Source organism: Engystomops pustulosus, chromosome 4 (genome assembly GCF_040894005.1).
Source record: "Engystomops pustulosus chromosome 4, aEngPut4.maternal, whole genome shotgun sequence".
Classification (NCBI taxonomy): Eukaryota; Metazoa; Chordata; class Amphibia; order Anura; family Leptodactylidae; genus Engystomops; species Engystomops pustulosus.
Window position 1 is genome coordinate 143,974,789 of NC_092414.1, and position 21,943 is coordinate 143,996,731.

General features: G+C 40.2%; 1 protein-coding gene and 1 long non-coding RNA gene across 3 annotated transcripts in view; one reads left to right on the forward strand and one right to left on the reverse strand.

The window, feature by feature from the left end:
• Positions 1 to 16,586, forward strand: part of SCAMP2 (secretory carrier membrane protein 2) — a 24,189-nt gene extending 7,603 nt beyond the window's left edge. For both annotated transcript variants that reach the window (XM_072147889.1, XM_072147890.1), the window contains exons 2-9: positions 10,616 to 10,696; positions 10,936 to 11,022; positions 12,032 to 12,143; positions 12,666 to 12,794; positions 13,401 to 13,563; positions 14,661 to 14,762; positions 14,844 to 14,961; positions 15,665 to 16,586. In XM_072147889.1, the coding sequence (XP_072003990.1) occupies positions 10,616 to 10,696; positions 10,936 to 11,022; positions 12,032 to 12,143; positions 12,666 to 12,794; positions 13,401 to 13,563; positions 14,661 to 14,762; positions 14,844 to 14,961; positions 15,665 to 15,811 (939 nt within the window). In that variant the 3' untranslated portion in view covers positions 15,812 to 16,586. The remainder of the gene's footprint in view (positions 1 to 10,615; positions 10,697 to 10,935; positions 11,023 to 12,031; positions 12,144 to 12,665; positions 12,795 to 13,400; positions 13,564 to 14,660; positions 14,763 to 14,843; positions 14,962 to 15,664) is intronic.
• On the reverse strand, positions 14,111 to 14,992 carry LOC140127329 (uncharacterized). Its single transcript, XR_011854973.1, has 2 exons — positions 14,636 to 14,992; positions 14,111 to 14,380 (listed from the first exon to the last, which is right to left on the reverse strand). It is a non-coding gene; the product is annotated as an uncharacterized lncRNA (long non-coding RNA).
• Positions 16,587 to 21,943: the final 5,357 nt, after the last annotated feature.

The following is a 21,943-nucleotide window of genomic DNA, read 5'->3' on the forward strand; positions in this document are numbered from 1 at the left end:
TGTGTGTGTGTGTGTGTATATAATAAATATATATATATATATATATATATTATTTTTTTTTTTTTTTTTTTTTTTTTTTTTACCCACCCCATCCTGGCCACTCAAGGATTTTTTCATTCCCTTGGACAACCCCTTTAAGGATTATATGGCAAATAACAAATATATCCATTGCTGAGTGCCAAGAGGTATGTGTTTACATCACGTTAGTGTTGCATTTACAAAACACAAATGTTAATGCAAACTGTTTTCTGTGTGTGAAAATGCTGATGAGACCGACAAGTTCTGTTCTAATCTGTGCAGTATTTTCTTTGCTAGGTATTTACAGTCACTTATCCCCTCCAGTAAATATCTTATGCCCCTTTATCAGAAATGTGGGGACGTATCTTTAGAATAGCTACTATGTATTACCTCCCAGCACAGTAGCTCCACGCTCCATTGTTGTCTCATAGTCTATATTTAGAGCAGAGCCCCTTCCCACTTGGGTGAGAAACAATGGCTCAGCAGAATTACAGCCGGTTATTACTATCCACTTCCACACGAGCTGCTAAATATTTACTTGTCACACTTCAGCAGGAGATTTTTTGTCAGTCTACAAAATCTCACAGCTGCGCCTTTAGTAGACCTGGAGCCTTTTCAGAACACGTGAATTAATTTTATTTGTGTAGCCAAACATTTTTGAGTAAGGGGAAATAATGCTGTTATATTTCATACAATCCCAGAAATCCAATGATGTGATGAGTGGATGTTCTCCATATCATAGATGCATATACTGTGCTGCCTGCTGAGTAAAATGAGAAACACACATCAGGATTATGTAGCCAGCTATGAACACCCCATAAATCGGGCTTCTTGCAGGGGTTCACTTGTGGGCAAAACTTATAGGTCAAAATACCTGCCTGTGATTTCCAACCTCTCATTGAAAATGTTTGTGAACATTAGAAAGGTGTAATGTATGGACATTCACTGAAGGGTCACGATTTTATTCAATATGGTATATATCCCATAACTGCACTCCCACTAATTTTACATCAATTTAAATATTTGCAATCATAAGTCACTAATACAAAGTATCTCCAATCCAGGCAGTGTGGCTGCTGCTGAGACATTAACCATTTATAAAGGTAACCTACACCCTAGGAACAGTAAACACTATGCTATAAACTTTTCAAGAGGGTTTCCTCATTACAGTAAATTGGATTAGGGAATCTGTTACCACATTTAAAGGAAACCTACCATAAGGAATCTACCTATTAATGTAGATCCTATTAATATTATAAATATTAAACTAAACTATTCTTCCCTAACTCGCCCCATAACAATTTCCAAAGTAATTTACAGTTTATGTAATATGGAAATATTCTGCGTCTTCGAGGAGCGGGATCAAAGGCTACACCATGTCCCAGTAGCTTCTGCTGTCTCTGCCTACCTGTGCGCAGCTAGGTTGAATCGTGTCGCCTGGTGTGCACATTGTCGCTCGTGCCCGGCATTTGAGCTGGAGCTACTGCACGTGCACACAACTCTGGCAGCCGGCGGCGTGCTGGATTCAATCTGCCCGCGTACAGATAGGCAGGGACAGTGGAGGCTACTGGGATGTGGAGTAGTCTATGCACCCACTCCACCCCCCAATATCCTCTCTGGGACATAAGCATATCAGATACACTGTAGACTAGCTTAGAAATTGTTATAGGGTTGGGGAACAAGAGTTTAGGATATTAATGGGAACCTACCATCAGGTCTACCTTAATAGGTAGATTCTTGATAGTTTAAAGGAAACCTACCATCAACACCCTTGGGTAGGGTATGAAATATTGCCACACTGAGTATACTGTAACTCCAGATGCCCCTCATCTTTGGTTCTATGGTACCTACAACAATGCTACAACAGATTGCAATCACTACTGTTTTTATCAGCGCTGATCTCTGTTTCTGTACCTCAATGAATCTTTATCTATTTTATATGATACTAAAAGTATTCTTCAAGTACTATAAAACTGAATACATGGGCATGTAAAGTAACGTTCCCTTCAGCCTCTAAAAGTGACTCATCAAGGGACGGTGTCCCTTTTAACTATTCTTATTAGGGGTAACTTGACTTGCAAGGCATAGAAGATTAAGAAGTAGGGTGGCACTATTCCATGGTCATGTTTTGGTGTGAAGACATACTATTCATCAAGGCATAAATCTGACATCAAAGGTGTGGAGGTGCTCCGGTTCCATAAAAATAGCGATATAAAAAACAGTAGAATCGGCACTCCCCAATCTTGTTCCTTTTGAATGTTGCTTTATTGTTACATACTTACAAAAATTCTTTTAACCCCTTAACGCTCTGCGCCGTAGCTCTACGGCGCAGAGGTATAAGGGAAGTATGAAGAGGGCTCACGGGCTGAGTCCTCTTCATACAGAGGTGGGGGTTTTTGCATTTTGCACAAAACCCCCACCGCTAATAACCGCGGTCGGTGCTTGCACCGATCGCGGCTATTAACCCTCTAAACGCCGCCCGCAAAGTCGCGGGCGGCGTTTAAAAGACGGCGGCGCGCGGGCGCCGCCATCTTTTTTTCGATCGCCACGCCCCCGAACGTCATCGGGGGGCGGCGATCGGTTACCATGGTAGCCTCGGGTCTTCTCTTGACACGAGGCTACATGGTTTATGCAGGTTCGTTACAATGAGCCAGTGGCTCATTGTAATGTAAGACCTGCAAAAACGCCATATATTGCAATACTGTAGTATTGCAGTATATGGTAGGAGCGATCTGATCATCTAGGGTTATTGTACCCTAGATGGTCTAAAAAATAGTGAAAAAAAAAAGAAAAAAAAAAGTTTAAAAAATAAAAAAAATTAATAAAATATTAAAAGTTCAAATCACCCCCCTTTCCCTAGAACGGATATAAAACATAACAAACAGTAAAAATCACAGACATATTAGGTATCGCCGCGTCCCAAAATGCCCGATCTATCAAAATATAAAAACGGTTACGGCCGGCGGTGACCTCCGAGGCGGGAAATGGCGCCCAAATGTCCGAAATGCGACTTTTACACCTTTTTACATAACATAAAAAATGAAATAAAAAATGATCAAAATGTCGCACAGACCTCAAAATGGTAGCAATGAAAACGTCGCCTCATTTCGCAAAAAATGACCCCTCACACATTTCCGTGCGCCAAAGTATAAAAAAGTTATTAGCGTCAGAAGATGGCAAAAATTTTTTTTTCTTTTTTGTACACATTCGTTTAATTTTTGAAAATGTATTAAAACACAATAAAACCTATATAAATTTGGTATCACCGCGATCGCACCGAACCAAAGAATAAAGTAGGCGTGTTATTTGGAGCGAAGAGTGAAAGTCGTAAAAACTGAGCCCACAAGAACGTGACGCACGTGCGGTTTTTTTTCAATTTTTCCACATTTGGAATTTTTTTTCAGCTTCGCAGTACACGGCATGTTAAAATAAATAACATCACGGGAAAGTAAAATTTGTTACGCACAAAATAAGCCCTCACACAGGTCTGTACACGGAAAAATGAAAAAGTTATGGATTTTTGAAGTTGGAAAGCGAGAAATGAGCCGGAAAACCCTCCGTCCTTAAGGGGTTAAAAATTCTTTGAAACAAGTCAAATGAAGCGCTGTTAGCGCGAAACAGCTGTCATGTGTTTGGTTGTCTTGTGAGCCCATTTGTGTCCTCCCTCACCCCTGCCATTTGGTCAACTGTTTTTAAAAGAATTTTTGTAAGTATGTAACAATAAAGCAACATTCAAAAGGAACCAGATTGGTGAGTGCCGATTATTCTGTTTTTTATATCGCTATTGTAACTTGACTTGGCTGCAAGGTAGCATTTGATAAAGTCTGTTCATGTTATGCACAGATATCTAACTGTATCCTACTATAAGGAACTGCTGTCCCTGAAGTTTCTGGGAAATATGCAAATACGTTTTCCAGAAAGGGATAAGGAAAACTCTGCCACTTTGGCTACCTTGTAGGGCCATCAAGATGCCTAATGACTTGATGTGGGATCAAAGCCAAACCCAACCCTTGTCAATCTCTCTCAGCTAAACCAGTTCCCTACACTGCTGACGAGATGCAGAAACATTGAAACACGCTGTCTAGAGTTGGGAATCTGTTCTGGAGCCAGAAGAGGCAATGCTTTCTTTAATACCCTAGTGGAGTGTCTATGGCTATAAGAGAGCTCTTTCTGCCCATCCCGGAAGTTTCTCTTTTTTGTAGACTGTGATACAAATGATACTATACTGGGTCTCCAATATCTTTGTTACTTGTACTGCTTTGAAAGGTTTTATTTTAATGTAAGGCCTTCCAGTGTGTCTTTATTGAATGCCAAATATATATTCTTCCAAAGTTTTTATTGGCAGCCGCTGAGACATTACTATGACTGTATAACGATTGTATTGCATTGTGATACGACTGCTTATTTATAAACGTGAAATATCAGAGGTGTCAAAGAACTGATACGTGGCTGTTATGATAGTTATTTGATGGCAAATATACACGTGTAAGTGAGACCAGTCTTATCAGTCTCTGTAGTAGAGCGGCGGCTGACTATAGTTATATCCTGGTCTCCCTCCTCCCAGGTACTTCTGCTACAGCCCTTGTGAAAGTGCACTAAAGAAGTTTATTTTCTGCTTGACCAAACGTGCAGCTCGAAAACAGCATCCTCTTTTATTACTATTTTTTTTTTTTTTTTAAAAGTCCGCAAATATTGATTCACTAATATAAGTATGTGTCTATTACATAATGACAACATGACCTTCCTAAAAGATTTGTTACAAGCTCCACAGCCCTTCACAAATAGTCGAGTAGAGGCAAGTTCTGCACTCATGCTGCACCGTGTATAAGCTGAGTTTTTCAGCACAAAAAAGTGCTCACCTTGGTTTATACACGAGTCAATTAAAAAAATAAACTTAATACTCGCCCTCTGGCGCCCAGATCCCCGGTGCGGCTCCCCTTCTCTCTCTTCTCTATCCGGCAGAGTCGCGTCCATGCTATCCCCGTCGTATGGCTTTAGGCAATTACTGATATTATTTCCTTTATGTTGAAACCAAGGCATGTTATACAATGGTCACCTTATCACAAGGAAACAAACCTAGAGAAACAATCCAGGTAACAATAACACATCCACAAATGGTTAATAAAGTTTAATGTAGATAAATGTAAGGTTATATGCTTGGGCTAAGGAAAACACTGGGTAAAACTGCAGAAGAAAGACTTGAGCATATAAGTGGACAGTAAACTTAATTTCAGTGACCAGAGCCAAGCAGCTGCTAGCAGGCAAATACAATTATGGGATGCATTAAGAGAGACATAGATGCTGATGAGAAGGACACTGGTCAGACTACACATAATAAATAACAATTAAGCTTTATATAGCGCTATCATATTCTTTAGTGCTTTTCAGATCACAGGGTTGCAAATAAAACATTAAAGAATAATAAAGAATCATTATTTGGAACAATAGGATTAAGGGCCCTTCTCATGAGCACTTACAGTTTTGGGAAGTGGGGTATAAGGGCAATTTTGTAAATTTGTTAAGGGGTCCCCTTGAAGGTCTCTGTACTCTGCCATATAGCAGTGTATCTGTGTACCTATTGGCTTACTACTGTATTTTCCTATTTTGGTATCAGCACGATCTAACAGTGCAGCTGTCAGCCTATGCAGAGAAGTATAGGCGACTATCTAATATGCTGAAATACATATGTATTGCAGTATATTACAATGAACAAGTGATCAAATGATCACTTGTTAATGTCCCACCCTGGGACAAAATAAAACAGTAAAAAGAGTTTCGAAAAATTTTTTTTTAATGGTATGGTGAACGTCCAGGGGAAAAAAAATGCTGAATACCATAAACAAGAATTAATGATATTTTTAACCACCACCAACAAAGGGTTAATAAAATCTGATTATTAGCTATTGAACCCCCCCAGTAAATGGTGTACCTGCAAAGTGAATGTCATCCGCCGGAAGAAAAAAAACAAAACATTTTAGACAATGCAGATCTGCCCTGAATGGAGCTCCTTCCATAGGCACACACTGATGTCATAGCTGACATCCTAGTCTGTGCGGCCAGCGTTCATGTACCTGCTACTGCCGACAGAAGAAAAGAAGACCTAGCGGGGGCGCCGAAAAGGTGAGTTTTGAAGGAGGATGACGCCAATGCATTTCCCACCCTAGGCTTTGTGGTAAAATTAGGTACCTTGGCTTATATTCGGGTCGCCTTATACTCGAGTATATACAGTAATTTGCTATGACCTTGCATGTTGTTTAATCGTTGCCCTAGCAAGTAAACTTGATATGGCATGAATCTGAACTCTGATCATGACAACATTCTTCTATCATTTGATCTAATAAAACTATAAAGCATAAGCAAAGATGGACTTTTATCTGTCTAGCAGTTCTTTATTGCCTGGACTTTGCTTAATGCATAAAACCTGTAAGGCTCAGTCAACACTACAGAGCCTTTATGTTTATCTCTGATTGAAAAAAACTGTTGATAAATAAACGTAATTTTTCGGATGATAAGGTGTACCGGATTATAAGGCCTATTAAGACATCTAGGGGCATACATATTGCGCACCGGATTGTAAGGCGCAGGCAGTTTCTTTGTGGCTGCTTTGGTTAGAAGGAGGTCTTTGTGCGTGGCAGATGAAGAGGCTCCGTGGTTCGCACTATGGCGCCTTGTTGTACGCGCCCCGCGTGGTCTTCAGTCCCCTTTGGAGATATTCCGTGAAGGTGCCATCTCCTTTAGCGGGGACACATGTAAGTAGAGTCCGCTGCCCTCCTCCGACCTGCTTCCTCCAGTCACTGTCTGGTACTGCCGGCCATGCAGGGTCGCGGCCCCGGTTCTGGTCTCTCCATGATTCCTAATGGATGATGCCTAACTGACCATAACGGTCATTAAGTTATTTTTTACATTGAAGTCAATGGGGACGGATAGCAAGTGTCAGTTTTTAGTTTTTTATGGGTTTTTTTTATGAAGAAATAGATATTGATAGAAAAATAGATGATGGCTAGATTATAGATTGATGTGAGGTATACAGGGAAAGATGGGTAGGCAGATAGAAATTAGAGATCAGTAGTTAGATAGATGGGTAGATAGATTTGAGAGATGGATATACAGATTTGGAAACTGAAGATCACTGTCTTGACAACTATGAGAAATAGACAGATTTGAGGGATGGATAGATATACCGGTATAGAAGGCGTAGATCAATGTCTTGAAAGTGAAAGTAATAGTATGTCGCATGCCGGGTGAATGGAGAGTGCTCAAGGGCTGAGCCCTCTCCATAGCCGGTAACTCTTTGCTGCAGCAAAGACTTACCGGTAACACCAACGCATGGGCCGCCATCTTGGTGACAATCGTCTCTCCCCGTGACATCATTAGGGAGCAGCGATCAGTCACCATGACATCCTTGGGTCTTCGGAAGACCCGAGGCTGTCTCATTTAACCCATTCATTACAATTTTGTGATTTGCAAATTTTAATGAATGAGATGGAAAATCCCCATATACTGCCATAGAACTGATTTATAAATAGAAAATGTAAAATCATAAACACATTAGGTATCGCCGCATCTTAAAATGCCCGATCTATCATATTGTACTAACGGTTTTTCACAACGTTTAACCCCGTAACGAAAAATAGCGCCCCAAAAAATGTAATGTAAAACGTGACCAAAAGGTCGTACAGTCTTCAAAATGGTAGCATTGAAAACATCAAGTCGCACAAAACCTCACCTCTCACAGCTACGTACACCAAAGTATGAAAAAGTTATTAACACCAGAAGATGGCAAAATCCCCCCCCCCCCCAAAAAAAAAAAAAATTTTGTACAGGCAGTTTGAATTTTTGTATGAAAGCATTATAAAACCAATATAGTTTTCCCCATTTTCACTGCATTCGGATTTTTTTTTCCTGCTTCCCAGTACAAGGCATGGAATGTTAAATACCATCACTATGAAGCGCAATTTGTTACGCAGAAAGCAAGCCACCACACAGCTCTTTATGTGTAAAAATAAAAAAAGTTATAGATTTTTGAGGGTGGGGAGTGAAAAATGGAAGTGTAAAAACAAAAAAGGGCCAGGTCGTTAAGGGGTTAGCAGACACCTTTTTTTTTTATCCGTTATGTCGGGTTTTATTACCTTTTATTTGCCATCCGTTCTATTTTTGTTATGAAGGTAAATAAGAGGAAATGAACTTGGCTTTAAAGATACATTTTTATGACAAATCCTCAGCCTATACCTTGTGTCTATAACTAAAATACTGATGTAATGACTGATTGAAAAAAAACTGACATCTTTTCTAACTATTTGTCTCCCTTTGACTTCAGTGTGAAAATTATAACAACCGTTATGTATGCAGGTTTTTTTTTTTTTTTAAAACAGAAAAAAGTACTGCATGTCAATAGGATTTTTAACAGATACGTTGAACCTCCATTGTTTTAGCTAATAGACCCTGCTTTGGGGAGGGGGGTGGCTTTTGGGTATAAATGTAAAGCCATGTGTGACCGGACTCTTCTTTTTACATGTACTAAAGACAAAGAAGAAATGCTACCTGCTGAGTTGTCTAGAGCCTCCACACTGATCAGTGAAAAATAGTGTCACTTTAAAGCTGTATTCACACGACTGTTATTGTGGCTATGATGTGGGCGCACCAGGTCACGGCCACAATAGAGGTCTATGGCACCAGGTTACGGTACGGTGGTCTCATTGCCGTGTCACCTGGCCAGGCAGCAGTGCTACATTACATAGGACATGTCTATCTTTTGCCGGATAGTGGCCGTGGCCAGCCTGCTTCCTATGCCCCCTCCTTTGCACCCAGTCGCATGAACACCTGAGGTTCAGCCTGGGGGCGAGCACATGACCATGTGCATGTCCCCTTAGTCTAATGTAAATGAGCTCTCTAATTTATAGCAGATACAGATACTTCTCATGTGAATCCAGATGTGGTAGATTGCAAATACTTCAGTCTGTGACAAATTTGATACTTTTTAAATAAAAGCCACAATTTCTCATTGCGGCTTTGAACACTTTGTGAATCTAAAGTATAAAACCATCTAAAGAGCTTCTAAGTCACTACCAAAATATCCCGCCTGATGATAAATCTTCCCCAGCGATGACATTTCAATACATTTCTTACACCAAAAAGTGTACTAGAAAGATTAACTTGTGAGTGAAATGTAGATGTATAAAGGCCACAGGCAGGGCGGTATTTCTGCTGTTAGGTAGAGTAGGTGCTATATCCCCATCCTGTATTATGTCACTAGGTCACATGTGACTCATTCACTGGGCAAACCTGCTATCACATGCAGGGAGCGGCCGCTGTATGGTACGTACACACAGAGCACGCTCCTTCTCTAACAAAGGGAGGACGTGAGAAGCTTAGACAGGAGGAATGAAGATGTATTATCAATATGTGTGTACTAGGGATATTTGGATGCATTTACCATCATTTCCACCCATTGCCATGCACACTCCACACCATGAGACAATTCGGGCAGATCATGTATAGGTTTCTAGGAAAGGGGGAATAGATCAGTGTCAAGATGAAATATAACTTATATTTTTTTATTAAAATTACAGTGACTGACAAGTTAGTGTCAGGGATCATTGGCACTCAGTCTCAGTGTACACATTCAGGCCCTTGTATTCAGCGATGTGTACCCTTTCCAAACAAATAACGGGGTGATGTCAGGAGGGAGTAAATTGTACTGATTAGGATTAAGATACGGTTCACACTTGTTTATGATACACTTTTGGCTACATAACATTAACAGTAGAAGAATGTCCAGGTGAAAATTGTGATTTATAAATCACTATCTAATAACACACGGTGGTAGAATATATATAATCTGGCACAGAGTGCTGTAATTGTCAGCATCAATGCCACATACAACACTATCACTCATACAGTGTATCTCGGGATCACAGGCCTGAAATAGGGTTATGAGACTACAATGGTTTGGAGGCAATAACCTAGCAGTAGAGTTTGTGGGAATAAATCCCACTTGGATCTGGACTGCAGTTTGTGTTTCCGTGCTGGTGTGAACATTGCTATTTACACTGGGCTGGTAAATCGACAAACAAAAACCAATGTGCCTCTATTTTAAGTATCCTTGGCTTCTTCATTTGTATGGGCTACTTTTGGACCTTAGACTAGAAATCTAGTGCTTCCATGTGACAGGTATGTTATTGTATAAATCAAAGAAAAAAAATAGACCAGGGAATCGATGAAAGTAAATAGTAAGTAAGTAAACAATCGATTTAATAATAAAGTAAAATATTTTTTAAAAACCTGCTTAAAATGCACAACAAGAGGTGGATGGTATGAAACACCCTACCGTAGCCACAAATGGATAAGCCGTTTGTATAAAACGCAAATGAATCCAAATATAATGCACTAATGGGAAGGATACTCGTGCTGAACATTTCCTAATTAAAGCTATGCCAGGACCCGATAATGCTCACACAGTTTTTGGATTCTTTTTGACTTGCTTTTGATGAGTGATGGTTTTTTTTTCTGATCTTACATGCATTGACCCTTCCATATATTTAGCATTTTATTGTGTATATTACTAACTACGGTATTTAATTTTCCATTTTTCTTACAGGATCCATCAGTCACACAAATTACTAGCGGTAACCATGGGAACATTGAAGAATTCAACCCCTTCTCTGAAAATTCTCGCTTGGTGGGTATCCGTGATGATGATTTGAGCTGCACAGAAATGCCCACTTTCACCACCACAAGGGGAGGGCTGAGCTGGTGCTCTGCATTACTTTATTACTAACATGTGCTCCCTTCATTATGTTAGCTGTTATTGCAGTCTTCTGTGAATCATCCATTCATGGTATCAGGCAGTGCACAATCATTTCAATTCAGTAAATCATTTTAAATCGCTAAAAGTTTTATTATTTTTCTTGCTTGCAGACAACAAATCAGAAAACTGTGCCTATACAGCCAGTTATGCCTTCACAGCCCGCCGTTATACAGCCATCGGTGGAACCTTCTCCGCAGGTACATTTTACATTATTTTAGTTTGAAGTAGAATTCTGGTGTGTGGCTCTCACAGAAGTAATGGGATCAGGGACAAAAGATGATTTTTTTTTTTATTTTTTTTTTTTTTAACCCTTTTATTTGAAAAATTAAACAACATCCAATATCGAGCTTATAAGTCAATCAATATCAAGTATGTATAATGCAAGTTTGGATATATGATAAGAAAAATGAGTTGTCATATCTCTGCAATACATAAGTCATTGTGGAGGTGTTGTCGCTATGGAACATAGGTTTCCTCAAGGAGTTCAAAAATACAGCAAGCACATAGATGGTATGACCTAAGCGCTTAATATCAACATATTATTGCAGAAGATCCCCAAGCGTGGAGGAGCCAGCATAATAAGAGGAGACTCGCACCATGTGTGCCATATCCTATCAAATTTTGCAGGGTGGAAATCTTTGCTTGTAGACAACTTTCTCCTTAGGAAAGATGGCATTTACCAGCTTCTTCCACTGGGTTACTGATATTGGGCAAGGATCCATCCAGTTGATGGCTATAGTTTTACGGGTCATAAAAAGAGATTCTCTAAGAAAGATTCTGGTATAGTGAGGCCTCTTCCAGTATGCCAAACAGACAAATCTTAGGGTCAAGAGCTATAGGTTGCCACAGTATATCAATAAGGATAGCTAGTACCGGGCAGTCCCATACCAGGGACCAAAGATGATTACTGCCCTTACTGGCCTATATAGCTCCTGTTTGGTTTGAGGAAACATCACTCTGTTTGGTCTAAGTGTACACTACCTGTAATTTAGGTTGGTATGTGTCAGAAAATGGGGAAAATCTTTGGCATATTTTATGGCAATTTGTGCTGCAACTTATTACTTTTTCATAGAAATAAAACTAAGTTGGTCTTTCTAAAACACTTAAAAATGTGTTGGAAAGCACATAGAATTTTTATTATTTTTGGCAAAAATAAAACCAATGTTCTGGTGTATTTTGCAACTTGTTAACTTTTCGTTTCTATAGGCGGTAGCCGCAGCGGCTCAGGCTAGCCTCCTGCAGCAACAAGAGGAGCTGGACAGGAAAGCAGCTGAAATTGAGAGGAAAGAGAAAGAAACAACGAATGTAAATATTAACTGTGAGTATGCAAAGTGTTCAGGGGATTTCCTTGCTTTGTTCATCTAAGTGTCTGGGAATACCATAGAATGATACTAATGTTCTACCCCAAGGAATCTGCTTAGTCTTCTTTCATTTTGAGAAATGATGCTGCTTTGTGCAGATGTGTAAGTATAAACTCTTTTCGACTTCTACAGACCAAAAGGTTGCTAATTAAACTGCTCTGTTTTTAGGGTTGTGCCTCTCCTCAATGCAGTGCAGAGTTACTGGGGGTCTGGATGAGATTTTCTATATATTCTATTAAGGGCAGTGAAACCTTCTACAAACTTTCATTTCCAAGAGTTTTTGTCTAAATATTTAAAATTTTATCTGGGTCTCCTTTAACGTGCACTAATTAAAAACTGGGTTAAAATTGATTATTCGTAAATATTAATTTATCACCTATTACAATGGTTTGAAACCTACAAATTGTATGAACTGAAGCATAAGGTGGACTTTAAACATTAAAATAAATGTGGTTGACGTACTTTCTCTCCTTCTACAGTAAGACAGAACAATTGGCCCCCTCTTCCTGCCAAGTGTCCCATCAAACCATGCTTCTACCAAGACTTTGCTGCAGATATTCCAGCAGATTACCAGCGAACCTGTAAAATGCTGTACTACCTGTGGATGTGTAAGTATCCGCGAACTGTAGAATAAGTCAGAAGAAAAATAAATCCATTTGGCATTTACAATAGCTTACTATTATAGGAATATTATGGAAGAATGTACTTCCATTGCTCATGTACAGATGCTGTGTAAGGCTACATTCACACGATGTATGCCCGCCGTACCGTAGTACGGGGGGCATACATCTGCACTGTGGAGAGGAGCAGGGGATGAATGCAGCTCACCCACGCCCTTCTCCATAGGAATATACAGCACACGGCGCCATATTACGTAGATAGGTGGGACATGTCCTATCTTTCAACGGGCTGCGGAGTGGTGCAGTGCCGCACGTGTGCTGTACAGGGCCATGAGCCCATAGAAGTGTAGGGGGACGTATATATGTCGGTCGTATATACACGTCCCCCATATGTTCGTGTGAATGCAGCCTAAAGCTAAATACTGATGCTGACATAGGTGTAGCAAAACAGCTGTGATTGGATAAGATTGAATGGATCTGCATAGAAACTGACATGCAGCATGGGTTCTTAAAATCTGTTGATTATGTTAGGGGGTTAGGTACATATGAGATGGAGATCAACAGTCTGTTTTTTGTTGTTTTTTTTTTTTCCAGTTCATGCGGTCACACTTCTGCTCAACCTGCTGGCCTGCTTGGCATATTTCACCGCTGCAAATGATGTTGGTGGCGTGGATTTTGGTCTATCCATTTTGTGGTTCATTTTGTTTACACCCTGCGCCTTTGTGTGCTGGTACCGACCAATCTACAAAGCATTTAGGTAATTATTTTTCCCTTCTGTGATGATAATTTAGCACAGTATGACACATATTTCTCCACAAGGGCTATTATATAAAGATAGTTCATAAAACTTCCGGGCTTAAAAGCTCATAAATGTTGTGAATAAACTGTGAGGGATTAACGTATGTGTTATACCATATTCATTAGGTGTTTTAGAACCATAGTTTCACCTCAAAATTGGGGTTCTGTATCAGAAAGGGGCAAAAATTTCTCTTGTGTGCTCTTTAGTCTACATCAGACAGAACTCTGACAGAAAAAAACGTATACTATCCTAATGCACGGGGAAGTAAGAGTTCTCCTTACAGAGACTGCCAATAAAGCCACAGTGTAGCCATATGGAGACTTCTAGCCATGGACACTGCACTAGGGGATTCTGGGGAAAATATGCCGATAAATTTTCCAGCATGGGATAAGGAAAACCCCACGATTCTTTTAGCTACCGTGTAAGGCCGCTCCCTTGACATGAAGCATGACCTACAAGAGGCCTTATGCTAATGACAGCCATCCATATTTTTTCACACAAGTCGCTCAGCGCTGTGAAAATCTGACAAATACAATGACACATAGACTACCAAAACAGATGGTCGGCTGGGACTGAAATCTGACCAAACTTTAAAGATTTGACACTCTGTGGGCAGTTGGCTTGAAAAGCTTCCTAGCCATAAGCAAAATCCGTAATGTGTAGGGCAACTTTGCTCTTTTTCCAAGTAATCTGTCGCTGAACCCTCTTTCTTCATTCTGCACTGCATTTGTCCACAAAACGCCTTTTATGTACACAATATTTACGGTAATATTCCCTGTGGAAAGAAGGCATAGACAGAATATATTAGGGTGCACTGGCAGGTTTTGCCCTGTCCCACGAAGAAGCTAATTTACTCAATGGTACACTGTAATAAATACAGGTTTACATATCTTTAGTTTAAGTCTGCACTGTCCAAAACTTGGACAGGATTAGTACATTTTGCGCCATTTTAACTGTACCTGTGCTTCTACAATCCACAAAATAAATGTTTGATGTCAAGAAGTAGACTGTACTATAAAGCTCTTCTCACCCTTTTGATGCCATGCTTGTTACAGGACAGACAGCTCCTTCAATTTCTTTGCGTTCTTCATCATCTTCTTCTGTCAGATCATCATCTATATCATACAGGCTGTGGGCATTCCTCACTGGGGAGACAGGTAAGATGGTTGTCCTTCTCCTAGATCTCTTCTCCGATGCCATTCTTTACACTGATCGTGCATGTTTCATCTGTTTTACAGTGGCTGGATAATCGCATTAACCATGGTGAAAACGAACATTGCAGTAGCTGTGATCATGATGATTGTGGCTTCTTTCTTCACTGTATGTGCTGCCTTATCTCTCTTCCTATTGAAGAAGGTGAGTCTGTGATCCATATGCAGTTGTAAAGGTTGACTTCTATCCTAAAAAATAGACTAAAAGTTAAACTCCTCTAAGAGACGCCACACCGTCGTTAGTTAAAATTTGCAAACGCGATGTTTTCGCTTCTATGTGGGCTGGTCGGACCGCATGTGCTCGGCTCTGCTGTCTGGCCTCGCGCTTAGAACTATTGGGCAAAGCCCGATTTTGCAATTCATAACATAGTACAGTTGAACTGAGGGGCAAGTTCTGCTGTACTGGATCTGGTCTGGTACATTGACATAGTTTGCTGAGGAGTATGAAAAAAAATCTGTTCTGTATAGTTAGACGCAACCAGCACTGTATATAGCACTGATACCTTAGCAGCTTGTGGTTTAGATTTACAATTCCTTTAAAAGACAGAGCTCCGGGGCATTGATTCCAACTACAACAGAAACTGAGAGGTGGAGCAATTTCAGAACCGAAATCAGCAGTAGTAATTGACCTGCTACAGTTTCTGAATCCGCAGTGGAAGTAGTTATTCTGCCAAAGAGTTTTTTTTTATCCCACAAATCACGTGGATGGCATTAGTGGTGTTTTTATAAATGTAAATCACTGCAGTTTTGCTGTAGCAAACACATTCCTCCGTTATGTCCATGCCCTGTTTTTCTTATGTTTGTAGTTTTTCCTGCTTTTAATAGATGTATTCTTTGTTTTCTCTCAGGTTCACTCGCTGTATCGCAGGACAGGTGCAAATTTCCAGAGAGCACAGGAAGAGTTTTCTCAAGGCATCTTTTCCAATCGTACAGTTCAAAATGCAGCTACTGGAGCTGCCACCGCCGCTGCCAGGGGGGCATTTCAGGGAAATTAAACCTCTTGATTCCATTTTGCCTTTTTTACACTTCTGACCATTTCCCTTATTCCTTCGACTTCTTCTCCAGAGAAGAAATCTATTGTTTCTCTAAAGCAATTGCCTCTGGTGGTTGTACCCAGCACTCCACACAATGCCACTTCCACCAAGAGACTGTGAAATTCTGCATATCTATGTACATAAATATATATATTTAGATATGAAATAACTAATTTACTTGCTTTACTATTTTATCTAAAGCAGAATTTGTTGAATTTGTTTTTCTTTTATTTTTAATTTTGGACTGGGGAATGCATAAGGTATCTGTAAAACATGACTATCTGTGGTAATGCACCGCTTGTTGACACAGGCAGAGATGTAAAATATGTAGATTCCTTATCCTTTTGTACATGTTTCCTATCATTGTATTTCTCTGTTTGCAGCAGAAGCCATTTTATGTACCAGGCCTTCTTTAGCTAGAGGCAGTTCAGATCAATTTCAACCATGGCCGTTTCAGGATCAATGGTTTTTACTAATAAATCTTGACCTGTCCGTGATGTTTCATGCTGGCACAAATACCCTTTTATTTACAGGGTTTTCTCAACGTTGAGAGTAGAATGTGCAACTCTTCCCAGAGTAGCGGATGGTCTCTTACAGGTAAAAGTTACAACAAAATAAAGTTAAATGACTGCTCTGTAGGCAACAGACTGACTGCACCAGCTTTGTATAATGTAACTACTGTCACCCTACAGTGCCTAATGAGTGGAAATCTAAATAAATCTATTTTCTACAAGGAGTATGGAGACTTTGTTATAACAAATAATATATTCACTTTGGCCTGGGTTTTATGTTGTAGTGTAACTGATGCAACTCTGGACTGCAGAATCAATTGAATTGTTTCTTGTGGATTGCAGTTGTCTCTCAATAGTTAAATCAACCAATTTATTCTACTTACATGTAGTCGGAGATGTGCTAAAATTAACAGATTCCACAAATATATAAAAAATTATGAAATTTCCTTTAAATGTCTGTTCTATTGCTGATCTAAGGGTTTAGTGCAGGGGTGAACCACACACGTTGTCATACTTCTTAAAGGAGTATTCCCGGAATATGAACGATACAAAAACCCATAATGCTATAAATAAATGAATAAAACAAAACTCAATGTCATTGGTCACAAAATGGAATGTAAATAGTTTCATTGTATGATTCACAGAATTGTATGGCCTCTAAAGTATGCAAAGTTACCACCAAGATGGTCACCACTAGAAACTACAAGTCCCATGATTCACAGGCCATACTGGATGCACTGCAACCAACCAACTACAGCCAAACACCTGCCCAGGTGATGTGGACATGTGACCAGCGGTCATCTTCTGTCCTGTGTCTGCTCTGTGTGGAGAAAATCAATCGACTGATTAAAGGGACGATTTTAATTTTTAATTGTTCATTACAGTGTGTGTCATAGCTTTTTTTGCTAAGGGAAGCAAACTTTTAAATAACTAATTACATATAAGTTCTTATGTATGAGTATGTGAATTATGCTGATTTCTGGAATACCCCTTTAACCCTAAGGGACCACACAAATGACCAGCATGCACCAACAGCTGCAGTACAAAATACCACCACAGAAATTATAAATACCACAGTACAGCAAAAAAATGCCAAGAAACTAAATACTGCATTCAGACAAGCTTTACAATTTTTCTGACAAAAGAGCATACTTATCGGAGGAGCTGCACACTCAGAGAGTGTCCCAATAGAATCTCAATGTAGATTCACAGAAGTTACGGGTTGTGCTCGAAGACTCCTTCCCGAAATAGGTGATGGAAATGACATGGAGCAATTCCACGTCCGGGGTAGTAGAGGAAATAAAACCCTTCTATGTTCTCGCCCATATACTTACATAGATCTCCCAAATGAGCAGAATATATTTTGATAATGGAGACCCTCCAGAGCAGACGCTAATGAAGTCGGAGACCCCTCATAGCAGACAAAATAAATAAATCCTCTCATTATGTGCCTTATTGCCATGGCCATGGCCAGCACCCGTCTTACCCGGGGAAGTGCCATGGCCCAGAGCTTCCAGAAGGGCCCATGGCACATGCCGCCTGCTGATCAACAAATAAGTCAATTGCATTGGCATCCTTGTGTTGCCAATTTAATTGAGAGACAGAGCATCTGATGCCGCCCTCACTTCTCACCTCAGTGCTAGCGCGGGTGCTGAGTATATTATTAATTCATGGGGCAGGGGCTGTGTATAATTAGTTCATATAGCCTGAAACTATGAGGGGCTGTATAATTTATCCATGGGAACTGTTGTATAAACTAAAACTATGAGGGGCTGTTACAGGAAAAATACAGCCCTCTATAGTATTAGTATATACAGCCCCCTTGAATGAATTATATACAGCCAAGCTAAAACTATGAAGGGTTGTATCAGCCTGTAAATTATACTTGGGGGCTGCCTGTTTCTACTAAAACTATGAGGGGTATATGATTAATTCTTGGAGCCCCAGGGGCCTACTGAAACCTGGAGCTGGTCCTGCTCTGGTTGTATGCAGGAGAATCAGGACCTAGAGCAAAGCTGTGGCAGGAGCAGGAGAGGACCTGGGAGCAGTACAGAACAGCTGATAAGTACTTGCCATTCCTGAGTCCTCTCCTGCTTCTGGGGCCGCTTTGTTCTGGGTCCTGATGCCATCCCATTCAACCAGCATCAGTAGTGAGGACATGGGTAGAAGTCTAATTGGCTGTACTCAACTTGGTACTGTCAGAGTGACCAGAAAACCAGGCCTGTGGAGTCAGATGTTTAGCTTATTGCATCCACAGCCCTGTATGGCAGTATTTGACAATATACGTTAAGCTTGCTGGAAAAAGTAACCAACCATTGGAAGGTGATATTTTGACTAGCATTGACCGACTTACGAGAAATGACTTGTCTGTCGGCAGAGTAATGTTTTGAGATGCTTGCCTTTTGTCACCACTGTTAAGGAGATCGCACTGGTTTCAGACGCCATCTTGCGTACTGTCAGCCATTCTAAATACAGCGGACATGTTCACTGTCCAGCTAGTGTCACGATTCAGCCATTTTTGTATAACCTGCTTGTAAAAGTTTTTCCTTGGCACATGTGAGAGATGATTGACCTTCAGTATGTTCACCTTCTTATCATAAATGTTTAGGTTCTGGAGACATTCTCTGTACATTCTGTGAACAAGGCCTATTAACTTTTTTCCCAGAATGTGCTGGTGAATTCATTATGGCCAATAGCATTGCCGTATTCTATTCACGCCTCTTTGATGACTCTTCTGTCCTTTTTTGATATACGACTATGGTTGTGAAATAAACAAGAGAGAAGATCTTTACATACACTAAGAGACTGACTTGTCTTGGGTTTGTTCTCTCCTCCTGGTACCGGGAGCCATGAAATATTTAATTTGAAAGTCACCTGTACAACATGAAGGACTGTTTTGAGTCCTAGATAAAAATCTCTAACACCATATAGTTATGAGTAGACATTTAGGCTTGTGCAGAGTTGGATTATTATCCCTTATACAAGGTAGGTCATAGCGGCCACTCGCTAGATTCAGTCTTAATCCTTTGGTGCAAGCTGGATGTACTGACCCCTGTCTTTGCCCAGAATGTGCATGCATTGAAGGTATACTTTCATTAATTGGACCCTGGCACCTTGCCTGCTTTCTCTAAATTCTGGCAATAAATGGGGTTGAGCTAAATATGTTTTGGACTCTAAAGCTCAGCTGCATATTGGTATATTTCAGTTTGGCAGGTTTTGTTTTAAGGGATATCCTATTAACAGAAAAGATGTCAAATGTATGATCTATTTTAGTCCAACAACAGACACCCTTGTGGATCACTTGTCCTGGGCTCCTGAAAACCTGTCCTGGAATGAGTTGAATGTAGCAGTGAAACTGAAATAACAGGATTATTAACTGTAAAGTTTAATAAATCCCTGGTGTTTGCATAGAAACTCATAACACACCCTCTACATGTACTTTGCTCAGTTAGTTTTTCACACTTGTGATAAAACACTTGGGACACACCTACGTTACGTTACGTTAGGTTACATTGACTCATTACTAAACTTGTATTGTCACACTTGTGACAGACAAGTTATGCAATCACATGTGGCGTTTAATGCATTGTAAACGCAATTAATTTAAGTTTTACAATGTGTGCAAAAAAATCCACCCTGAAAATCGACCATTAAAAAACAGGGACACTAAGATCTAAATTTTACTTTCCTGAAGTCCAAAGGCAGCACTGAGGGATAACGAGTCAGAGGTCCTAATAAGGACAGAAGAACACAATAACAATGTTAATTAGCAATAAATTAATTAACTGACTGCCCTATAAGTATCCTGGGAGTCAAGGAAGATGCATGTTTTATGCAGCATAAAAAATATGATTATTTTATTGGGAGGAAATATGCGGCTTTAGACTTCGAGGAAAATACATTTTTGGTATTAATAATTTAGATCTTCTTCTCGCCCTTCAGGCAGCACTGATGGGATTTAGGTAGCAAATTAAAGCGAGGGACAAATTTTCAAAGCCACAGTAGATCACACCAACACGCCAAAGGCTGAGCCAGCCTGAGGTGACATCCAGCGTGTAATGTTTAGCAAAGGTATTAGAAAAAGTCCAAGAAGCTGCTTGACAGATCTGATATATACAAAGAATTGCATACTCTAGTTGCAGTAAATCTTGTAGAATGAGCATAAATCTGTAAAGGTGAAGGTTGTTCCAAGGCTTTGTAAGCCTTAGAAATAACCCCTTTTATCCACCGAGAGAGATGCTGCAGAGGCCTTCATCTTCTTTTTTGGACCTTGAAATTGGAGAAACATAGAATCAGACTTTGGTGGTTCTGTAAGATGATGTAGGACCAAAACAATATCCCCCTGTGGACAAGGTGGTCTAATAGGAGGTTTGACGGTCTTAAAGCTTTGAAGAATGATGAGATGCAAATATATTGTTATTTAAAGCATTGATTGCAGCAAAATGAAGTTTCAAGATACCAGGTTTTAAACCTTTATCAAGGTCATCCTGTAGAAAAGTAAGAATATCTGAGACTGAAGGTTCAGATAAAGAATTGTCAGAACACCAGGATGTCAAGATTTTCCAAACTCAACCATAAGGCTACATTCACACGACCGTATGAAATTGTCTGTATCCGTACCGTTTTTTTACGGATTACATACGGCCACATTGTTTTCTATGATAAATACGGCCAATCATTTATATTGCCGTTTTTCAGCCCGTACCGTACCGTACCGTATTTTGGGCGTAAAAAAATATAGAGCATGTCCTATTTTAACCCGTATATCTGCCCAGTATGCTCCATAGAAGTCAATGGGAGCGTAAAAATACGGGCTAAATACGGGTTGCATACGGTTGTGCAAAGTATGCTACCGTATATACGGGCCGTTTCCAGGGTGACCAGGATCAAGGGGGTTGACCTTCCTGTCAGCATTTGTTCTGTGTAGTAGTGTCTGGTGAAAATGGCTTTTCTCTCCATGGAGCGACTTATTGCACTTGTCCAGGAGAATCCCATTTTGTGGGATAAAAGAGATGAAACATTTTCCGACCGCGCTAGAAAGGCCAAAAAGTGGGAGGAGGTGACGGCTCTTTTACTTCCAGAAGATTGGAGTGAGGCGAAGACAGCAAAGCAGCGCAGAGAACTTGGTGAGTGAGATTCAATCCCCTGTCACCAACTTGCCAGTGACCTCTATAGCTTTGTGCATGATAGATGTCACCGCTGCAGCTTTGTGCATGATAGATGTCACCGCTGCAGCTTTGTGCATGATAGATGTCACCCCTGCAGCATTGTGCATGATAGATGTCACCCCTGCAGCTTTGTGCATGATAGATGTCACCCCTGCAGCATTGTGCATGATAGATGTCACTGCTGCAGCATTGTGTGTGACAGATGTGACCTTCCTTTTTTTTTTTTGGTTTCAACAGTGGGAATAATCAACAAGAGCTGGACATCAGCCCGTGACCAGTATAAACGGGAAAAAAGTCAGCTGGCCAAAAGTGGAAGTGGGTCATTAAAAAAAAAACCCTACCTCTATACAAAGTACATGAGATTCTTGGACGCAATAATGAATGTGGGAGAGTAGGTATATAAGGTTTTCAAA